Genomic DNA, 10,963 nt, shown 5'->3' on the forward strand with positions numbered 1-10,963 from the left:
GGGTCCCTGCTCAGTATATGACCTCCCTCGTGTCTCCACTCTCCTCACAGGGGTGGGGGGCTTGGGATGATGCTGAGGGTCTCATTGATGAAGATTTCAGCGCAGTTGTATGTTATGTAAAATAAAGCACCATTTACATTTTACTTAATATTTATTGCATAAAAAAAAACAACAAAAAAAAATATACAAAATATAAAAATCTCAGCCGCCTTCACCTTGTGCTAAAATGCACAAGTCCCAGCAGACGGGGGTAGAGCAGGAGCAGACACTGGGCAGAGAGGCTGACATTCCACAGTCCTGTCCCCTGGGGCGTCAGTAGGACCAAGGTACCCTCCTCGTCATGTCCGTATCCAGTCTCGACCTCCAGCGAAGTCCTCCATAACAGAACGCCAGAATCATCATCATCTTGTCTCCGATTTGATGTCAACGATCAGTCAGAATCCTCGTCCTCCTGTTTAGCAGCCTGCACCGCGTCCGCAAGATTCTCCTCCTGACCCTTCAACCGCTCTCCTGCCACAAACACCAGAAGAAGAACAGAATCATAACAGGGCCGGACACTGTACAGTATGGATGTAACCGTGTGTACTGTCTCTGGAGGTTATATCAGCACTGGAGCGTTATAAGAGGAGCGGCCGATATCAGTCATGAATAGATTTTCAGGAGATATGTGATATTACAGAGGGGCTGGTCCCCCCCTGACATGTAAGTTTTAGCAACTACTTGCATTCCCCATGTAATAACAATTCTGGAGCATCTATTCTCATGATTCTATGATGCTGAATTCCTCTATTATTCCTCCTAGAAGTTTTGAATTAATTACTGTCAGTTTGCAATGAAGATCCAGCTGCGTGTTACCTGTTGGGGGGGGGGGGGGGGGCCTGCACAGTCTGCCACTATCCAATCAGGAGTCGGTACCACCCACTACTCGTTATATTGTACATCACTGCAGACATCCTCTCCCCTGAAATGGCTGATAACAGGGGGCAATAGACTGTATTCTCCTGTACTACAGTCATCCTCTCCCCTGAAATGGCTGATAACAGGGGGGCAATAGACTGTATTCTCCTGTCCTACAGTCATCCTCTCCCCTGAAATGGCTGATAACAGGGAGCAATAGACTGTATTCTCCTGTCCTACAGTCATCCTCTCCCCTGAAATGGCTGATAACAGGGAGCAATAGACTGTATTCTCCTGTCCTACAGTCATCCTCTCCCCTGAAATGGCTGATAACAGGGGGCAATAGACTGTATTCTCCTGTCCTACAGTCGTCCTCTCCCCTGAAATGGCTGATAACAGGGGGCAATAGACTGTATTCTCCAGTCCTACAGTCATCCTCTCCTCTGAAATGGCTGATAACAGGAGGCAATAGACTGTATTCTCCTGTCCTACAGTCATCCTCTCCCCTGAAATGGCTGATAACAGGGGGCAATAGACTGTATTCTCCTGTCCTACAGTCATCCTCTCCCTGAAATGGCTGATAACAGGGGGCAATAGACTGTATTCTCCTGTCCTACAGTCATCCTCTCCCCTGAAATGGCTGATAACAGGAGGCAATAGACTGTATTCTCCTGTCCTACAGTCATCCTCTCCCCTGAAATGGCTGATAACAGGGGGCAATAGACTGTATTCTCCTGTCCTACAGTCATCCTCTCCCCTGAAATGGCTGATAACAGGGAGCAATAGACTGTATTCTCCTGTCCTACAGTCGTCCTCTCCCCTGAAATGGCTGATAACAGGGGGCAATAGACTGTATTCTCCTGTCCTACAGTCATCCTCTCCCCTGAAATGGCTGATAACAGGGGGCAATAGACTGTATTCTCCTGTCCTACAGTCATCCTCTCCCCTGAAATGGCTGATAACAGGAGGCAATAGACTGTATTCTCCTGTCCTACAGTCATCCTCTCCCCTGAAATGGCTGATAACAGGGGGCAATAGACTGTATTCTCCTGTCCTACAGTCATCCTCTCCCCTGAAATGGCTGATAACAGGGAGCAATAGACTGTATTCTCCTGTCCTACAGTCATCCTCTCCCCTGAAATGGCTGATAACAGGGGGCAATAGACTGTATTCTCCTGTCCTACAGTCGTCCTCTCCCCTGAAATGGCTGATAACAGGGGGCAATAGACTGTATTCTCCTGTCCTACAGTCATCCTCTCCCCTGAAATGGCTGATAACAGGGGGCAATAGACTGTATTCTCCTGTCCTACAGTCATCCTCTCCCCTGAAATGGCTAAAAGGGGGCAATAGACTGTATTCTCCTGTCCTACAGTCATCCTCTCCCCTGAAATGGCTGATAACAGGGAGCAATAGACTGTATTCTCCTGTCCTACAGTCGTCCTCTCCCCTGAAATGGCTGATAACAGGGGGCAATAGACTGTATTCTCCTGTCCTACAGTCATCCTCTCCCCTGAAATGGCTGATAACAGGGGGCAATAGACTGTATTCTCCTGTCCTACAGTCATCCTCTCCCCTGAAATGGCTGATAACAGGGGGCAATAGACTGTATTCTCCTGTCCTACAGTCATCCTCTCCCCTGAAATGTCTGATAACAGGGGGCAATAGACTGTATTCTCCTGTCCTACAGTCATCCTCTCCCCTGAAATGGCTGATAACAGGGGGCAATAGACTGTATTCTCCTGTCCTACAGTCATCCTCTCCCCTGAAATGGCTGATAACAGGAGGCAATAGACTGTATTCTCCTGTCCTACAGTCGTCCTCTCCCCTGAAATGGCTGATAACAGGGGGCAATAGACTGTATTCTCCTGTCCTACAGTCATCCTCTCCTCTGAAATGGCTGATAACATGGAGCAATAGACTGAATTCTCCTGTCCTACAGTCATCCTCTCCCCTGAAATGGCTGATAACAGGGGGCAATAGACTGTATTCTCCTGTCCTACAGTCGTCCTCTCCCCTGAAATGGCTGATAACAGGGGGCAATAGACTGTATTCTCCTGTCCTGCAGTCGTCCTCTCCCTCCTGTAATGGGTTCAGAGATATAAGATGATCCGGAGCAGATGATTACAAGGCAGTGGCACCCGGCACACGTGGTTGCGCTCATGCTCAGCTTGTAATGGGAAATGGCAGACGTCTTGAGGATGTTCTAGGGCACTTCAGCTGTGGTAAAACTACTACTCCCAAGATGCCCCCTTGCTTGGCTGTTCTCAGAACTCGATAGAAATGAATGGAGCATGCTGGGAGTCATAGTTTCCCCACAGCCGGAGCGCTGGAGGTTAGCCATCACTGTTCTAGGTCATCATCTGGTTTACAGAATGTAGCGCCCCCCACAGGTTGGTAACTCACGGATTAACTCTGCGATAGCTCGCTGCGTCCGTTTCTCCAGCTTCTCTAATTTCTTAGCCACGTCTCTCTTTAGATCCCTGAAGACAAGAAGGGAAGGGGGATTGGCAGGGGGCAAACATTTCACAAATCCCTGAAAGAAGCCGCTCACCCTTTAGATAGATCACATTATATTAACACATTTGTTAAGTCTCTTTGTATTATGAGCCTGTTTCTATTTAGCAGGATTTCCCGGAATGCAGCATGAAGTGTAAAGAATGGTGGTCTCCATGGCTACATTTCAGGTCCTGTCTGTATGACACATGTAAGTGGGCTTCGGCTCTGTACTCATCTACTACTGTTACACACAATGTACACTGCAGGGGGCAAAATTATCTATATTTAACCACGGGCATAGTCAGGAGGAGCAGACTGCAGACCGCTCTTCTTTACACTGCAGGCTGCGACCAGAGAACCAAGGACTAGTCCTATGTTATGGTTGGTCGGGCTCTATTTATTGGTAGCTGGGGGGCCCGTTATTAGCTTCACTTGCCATCATCAGGGTGGGAGACCTTTTTATACACACCCTAAAGGAGGAGGGGGAGATCTAAACCATTTTTCACACAGGTAAGTGGCTGCAGTCGCCAGAGACTTCGGGGCGAGCGGATGGACAGTGATCCTAGAATTAACACTTACCAGTCCGGCTTTCTTGGAGCGAGATTTGTCAGATCCTAAAAACGAAGAGAAAAAGTCAGAGGAGCCGAGGGATACATGCAGCTCACACCGAGGACCCCCCAGAATATAAGGTACTAAGTGCTTTGGGCCCTCGGGTCCTCCCCAGATGCTACATTAGTACTCTCCTATCCGCTGTGGCCCCTCAGTCCTCCCCAGATGTTACATTAGTACTATCCTTTGTGGCCTCGAAATGAACTGAGGGGCCACAGAGGATAAGAGAGCGCTAACGTAATGTCTGGGAAGGAACTGGGGGGCCACAGCAGATAGAAGAGTGATAATGTAACATCTGGGGAAGACCCGAGGGGCCACAGCAGACAGGAGAGTGCTAATGTAACATTGTGGAGGAACTCAGGGATGTTACATTAGTACTCTACTATCCGCTGTGGCCCCTCAGTTCCTCCCCAGATGTTACATTAGTACTCTCCTAATCAGTGTGGCCCCTCGGGTCATCCCTGGATGTTATATTAATGGTCTCCTATCCACTGTGGCCCCTAAGTTCCTCCCCAGATGTTACATTAGTACTCTCCTATCCGCTGTGGCCCCTCTGAACTTACCACTTCTTCTATGATGGGCTCCGGTTTGGCGGCTTCCAGCTGCTCCTTCACCTTCTCCTCCACTAGAGGGCGCAATAAGACAAGAGGATAATGTTACAGGAGGAATGACACTGACCACCCAGGGTAGGTCTCGGAGGCAGCCATACTCACCGGACTCCGGTTTGGCGGGCGCTATCTGACGCTCTTTCAGACTTTCGTCCTGGGGGGTGTAGTTCCTAAGTTTCAGCTCTCTGCAAGAAGTAACAGGAGGTAAGACACCAGAGACATCACCAGTAATGTCGTCTTAAGACTCTCAGGATCCCTCCTCCGCTCCTTAGGAATCTCTGGGAATTCTCAATAAGAGATTTATGATATACATACACTACAACTCCCATCATGAGCTGCACTTCAACAGCAGCAGCAGCAGGTTGGAGACCAAACAGTGAATAATGGGGGATAAACTGGATAAAGAACATGGGGGTGCAAAACTGTGAGGAGGGGACGAACTTCAGCCAATGAGCCCCTCACGTGGACGTCACGCTGTTCTGGTCCCATTATCTTGTGTGTCACAAGTCTCCATGATGCTGGAGGATCCGTGCGTCCACCATGTCTTGATGTGGCCGGGCCTGGAAACAGGTGATGTCAAGAGGCTCCGTCACCAGGATCAACCCTATTAAACCGGGCGTACTGCCTGGGAGGATTCATCATGCTGAACAGAACGATACCTTTATTTTGTCTGTATGCTAAACAGCTGCAGAGATATCAGCATTTTTTATCCATATGTAAATGAGCATGTTGGAGCACCAGGAGGCGGGGCTGAACCCACGGAGCACTGCTGGGTAACACCCCCTGTGCTCTGCACACGGCTGCCTCCCCTTGATTGACAGCAGAGCTGTGCATGTAGTTACCGGTAGGGGAGAACAGTCATCATCCTCCTGCTAACAAACTAGTGGTAATGAGGCTTCCTGGACACTAGAGCCTCGTGGTAATGCCCGACCCGTCAGGTGTATTGGCCCCGGCACCATTATCTTCATGTGGTCTGGCGGGTGCCACGCTCCATCCAGTACCCGGGCTGGAATTCTGTCAGGTGATCTTCTAGAGGCCAAAAAGGACGTCCGTAGGAACCTGCGGAATCACTTCGGGTCACGGTGACCTCAGACCAGGAGTTATAGAATCCATCCCGTATCCCAGAACAGGTCACAGAGGGGCCACCAGCAGGACATGGGGGCCGACTGCTGGGATCCCAATAAACTAGTATCATAGGGCCACGGGCCTAGGCGACTTCCGGACCGCCGCTGACTGTATAAATATACACACACACACTACCCATACAGTACACAGGCCTGGCACTATATACACACACACACACACTACCCATACAGTACACAGGCCTGGCACTATATACACACACACACACTACCCATACAGTACACAGGCCTGGCACTATATACACACACACACACTACCCATACAGTACACAGGCCTGGCACTATATACACACACACACTACCCATACAGTACACAGGCCTGGCACTATATACACACACACACACTACCCATACAGTACACAGGCCTGGCACTATATACACACACACACACTACCCATACAGTACACAGGCCTGGCACTATATACACACACACACTACCCATACAGTACACAGGCCTGGCACTATATACACACACACACACACTACCCATACAGTACACAGGCCTGGCACTATATACACACACACACACACTACCCATACAGTACACAGGCCTGGCACTATATACACACACACACTACCCATACAGTACACAGGCCTGGCACTATATACACACACACACACTACCCATACAGTACACAGGCCTGGCACTATATACACACACACACACTACCCATACAGTACACAGGCCTGGCACTATATACACACACACACACACTACCCATACAGTACACAGGCCTGGCACTATATACACACACACACTACCCATACAGTACACAGGCCTGGCACTATATACACACACACACACTACCCATACAGTACACAGGCCTGGCACTATATACACACACACACACTACCCATACAGTACACAGGCCTGGCACTATATACACACACACACACACACACACTACCCATACAGTACACAGGCCTGGCACTATATACACACACACACACACTACCCATACAGTACACAGGCCTGGCACTATATACACACACACACACTACCCATACAGTACACAGGCCTGGCACTATATACACACACACACTACCCATACAGTACACAGGCCTGGCACTATATACACACACAGTACCCATACAGTACACAGGCCTGGCACTATATACACACAGTACCCATACAGTACACAGGCCTGGCACTATATACACACAGTACCCATACAGTACACAGGCCTGGCACTATATACACACAGTACCCATACAGTACACAGGCCTGGCACTATATACACACACAGTACCCATACAGTACACAGGCCTGGCACTATATACACACAGTACCCATACAGTACACAGGCCTGGCACTATATACACACAGTACCCATACAGTACACAGGCCTGGCACTATATACACACAGTACCCATACAGTACACAGGCCTGGCACTATATACACACAGTACCCATACAGTACACAGGCCTGGCACTATATACACACAGTACCCATACAGTACACAGGCCTGGCACTATATACACACAGTACCCATACAGTACACAGGCCTGGCACTATATACACACAGTACCCATACAGTACACAGGCCTGGCACTATATACACACAGTACCCATACAGTACACAGGCCTGGCACTATATACACACTACCCATACAGTACACAGGCCTGGCACTATATACACACAGTACCCATACAGTACACAGGCCTGGCACTATATACACACAGTACCCATACAGTACACAGGCCTGGCACTATATACACACAGTACCCATACAGTACACAGGCCTGGCACTATATACACACAGTACCCATACAGTACACAGGCCTGGCACTATATACACACTACCCATACAGTACACAGGCCTGGCACTATATACACAGTACCCATACAGTACACAGGCCTGGCACTATATACACAGTACCCATACAGTACACAGGCCTGGCACAGCTGCTCGATACCCGCATACCGGTGTTTTTCTTCCTGCTTTTCGGTCTCCTCGCCGTCTGTGCCGCCATCTTCTCGTAACTACAAGAGATAGGACAGAAGTCAGTTATTATAACTGCCCGGGCGCCCCTCTTATCTACAGAAGGGTAGGAGGGCAGCAGACGCCGCGTCCTCCATACTTCACATGGCATGTTATACAGGGGGACCTCTAGTTTGCGGTACTCTCTGAGCACGGACATAGAACAGCCGACCCGGCTTCCTCTGGCAGGAGATCGCACACTGGAAACTAACAGGGTCCAAATATCTAATGTGTACGGACAATTTACAGCAAGCAGAGATGTTAAAAATGGAAAAAGTGTTCAAAATGTTGCAAAAAGTCTCATTACAGATTGATGAAGCTTTATATACATATTACAGGCACCCCCCCCCCATATCCGGGAGCCAAATCTTCCGCTGATGTGTGGGGGATGGGGTCACCGTGTAGCAGCAGGAAGCGGTGTGTGATACGAGGTGGTGTATCGCGCCGCACACATCCTGCGCTTCCCTCCAGTGCAGCACAGATATAGGACCGGAGACGGCGCAGACGCCCCAAACACCGTCACCCTGTAACGACAAGTTCTGTACTGGGGGTCATTCACTAAAGACCAGCATCAGTCTGCATCTCCCGCCGTCCACACATCAGAACTGGAACCCACCGCAGCCGGCCGCTGTAACGCGCCACAAAGGTCCCGTCCGAGAGTCAGAAAATGCTACAAATTATGTCACAAACTGACATTTCCAACTTTTCTAAAACTTTAATAAATAGTCCCTTGATTTTTCTATTCCTCAACATGTTCAATACCTCTGCTTCCTGTCATTACATGGGAATACTCTTTTTATATCCACAGACCGAAAACTTCCACTGGCCAAACACTTCTCACAGCTGATGGTTTGTCATAATGTATTGGTGCCAGTAAAAGTTGCCGGGGACTTGGGACCGGACAGTGCAACAACCCCTCAGCTGTGAGCAGTGTCAGGACATGGAACTGAAACACAAAGGGATAATTTATCATGAGGGGGAAATCTAAGAGCAGTTATGCTGGAGTCTGTTTCGCTGTCATTTGCGCCAAATTTCTGAAACGTGTCCTGCTGGTGCATCTTTATGTCTACAGACAATCTTTTCCACAGGCCCCTCCCCCTGCGTAGCTGGACCGGTGGTGGGTGCATACTTACCTGATCCCCGCCGCCCCTACAGCTCCCGGGTCTCTCTGTGTTAACATGACGTGGGTCACATGATCACTGTGGCCAATGACTGCCCACCATGGTTAGGAGGCATCGCGGGCGACAATAGGGAGGCTCATCGCGCAAAACACATACGGACGTGTGAATGGACCCTAAGGCCTCTTTCACACAACCATTTTCTTCATGTTCTTTTTATTACGGGCTGTTTTTTGCGTTCCATATACGGAACCATTCATTTCAATGGTTCCGCAAAAAAAAAAACACAATGCATTCATTTTCCGTATTTCCGTTCCGTTGAAAGATAGAACATGTCCTATTATTGCCCGCAAATCACGTTCCGTGGCTCCGTTCAAGTCAATGGGTCCGCAAAAAAAACAACGGAGCACATACGGAAATGCATCCTTATGTTTTCCGAATCCGTTCTTGCGGAACCATCTATTGAGAAGTTTATGCGCAGCCCAATTTTCTCTATGTAATTACTGTATATGCCGAACGGAAACAAAAAAAAGACGGAACAAAACACTGAAAAAGCCTAAAAGGGACCGCGCCGTTACAAACACGGGGTCCAACTGCTGGGGCCCCAGAAGAGCCGGGTGCTGGGACTTAGGACCCGTGATATCTCCGCCAGTCCCATGGAGCTCGGCTGCAACTTCATGCAGTTAACCCCTAGATGGCAGACGTGCCCCCAATACCTCACGGCAGTAAGGCGGCGTGCACAAGATGCGGTTACAACGTGGTTTGGGCGCAATTACTACAAACTGCTGTGGCTACTCTGGGGGGGGAAAAAACGCAGGAAAAGCGCAACACATGGCCGACCTGGCAAAAAACCTAGACCTAACACACGGGGGGGGGATATGGCGGCCGGAGCGCAGGAGGACACCGATAACCAGAGCCCTAGCACGGTGGAGCCCCCGGGGCTATCCGCTCTCCGCCTCCTTCTTACCCGCTTCTTCCTCAGATCCAGAAGTCTCTCTTTCCTCTTCAGCGCTTCTTCCTCCAATCTCCCCACATTTCCCTCCATGTTCCCACAATGCCTTGCGAAGCTCGTACAACACCAATCAGAACGTGCAACTGACGTCACGTGACGCGAAACGAGTCCAGAGAAGTCGAATATTGCACATAGAAACCATGGAGACAAAACGGCGTTAAGGGAGAAATAATGGACTGCTGAGCGAATCGATTTAAGTATCTAGGAATGATGCGCTGTTATGGGGGATCTGTGGATGACACACTGTTATGGGGAATCTGTGGATGACACTGTTATGGGCGATCTGTGGATGACACACTGTTATGGGGGATCTGTGGATGACACTGTTATGGGGGATCTGTGGATGACATTGTTATGGGGCATCTGTGGATGACACTGTTATGGAGGATCTGTGGATGACACTGTTATTGGGGATCTGTGGATGACACTGTTATGGAGGATCTGTGAATGACACTGTTATGTGGGATCTGTGGATGACACTGTTATGGGGGATCTGTGGATGACACTGTTATGTGGGATCTGTGGATGACACTGTTATGGGGGATCTGTGGAGGACACACTGTTATTGGGGATCTGTGGATGACACTGTTATGGAGGATCTGTGAATGACACACTGTTATGTGGGATCTGTGGATGACACTGTTATGGGGGATCTGTGGATGACACTGTTATGGGGGATCTGTGGATGACACTGTTATGGGGGATCTGTGGATGACACTGTTATGTGGGATCTGTGGATGACACTGTTATGGGGGATCTGTGGATGACACTGTTATAGGGGATCTGTGGATGACACTGTTATGGTGGATCTGTGGATGACACTGTTATGGGGGATCTGTGGATGGCACTGTTATGGGGGATCTGTGGATGGCACTGTTATGGGGGATCTGTGGATGACACTGTTATGGGGGATCTGTGGATGACACTGTTATGGGGGATCTGTGGATGACACTGTTATGGGGGATCTGTGGGTGGCACTGTTATGGGGGATCTGTGGATGACACTGTTATGGGGGATCTGTGGATGACACTGTTATGGGGGATCTGTGGATGACACTGTTATGGGGGATCTGTGGATGACACTGTTATGTGGGATCT

The 10,963-nt window shown here is 49.3% G+C and overlaps 1 protein-coding gene across 1 annotated transcript; it reads right to left on the reverse strand.

Annotated features, from left to right (window-relative positions):
• Positions 1-138: 138 nt before the first annotated feature.
• CCDC12 (coiled-coil domain containing 12) lies at positions 139-9,918 on the reverse strand. Its single transcript, XM_040431461.1, has 7 exons — positions 9,822-9,918; positions 7,680-7,738; positions 4,716-4,795; positions 4,566-4,627; positions 3,973-4,007; positions 3,301-3,377; positions 139-510 (listed from the first exon to the last, which is right to left on the reverse strand). The coding sequence occupies exons 1-7, from the start codon at positions 9,897-9,899 to the stop codon at positions 431-433; spliced, it is 471 nt and encodes a 156-aa protein (XP_040287395.1). The 5' UTR covers positions 9,900-9,918; the 3' UTR covers positions 139-430.
• Positions 9,919-10,963: the final 1,045 nt, after the last annotated feature.

This window comes from Bufo bufo, chromosome 5, assembly GCF_905171765.1.
Source record: "Bufo bufo chromosome 5, aBufBuf1.1, whole genome shotgun sequence".
NCBI lineage: Eukaryota > Metazoa > Chordata > Amphibia > Anura > Bufonidae > Bufo > Bufo bufo.

Excerpts from the sequence above, each read along its gene's own strand:
- CCDC12 (XM_040431461.1), bottom strand. The coding sequence starts at position 9,899 with ATGGAGGGAAATGTGGGGAGATTGGAGGAAGAAGCGCTGAAGAGGAAA. Across the intron at positions 7,739-9,821 it reads TGGATCTGAGGAAGAAGCGG|TTACGAGAAGATGGCGGCAC; the intron begins GTAAGAAGGAGG and ends TATCTCTTGTAG. Across the intron at positions 511-3,300 it reads AGCTATCGCAGAGTTAATCC|GAGAGCGGTTGAAGGGTCAG; the intron begins GTGAGTTACCAA and ends TGTTTGTGGCAG.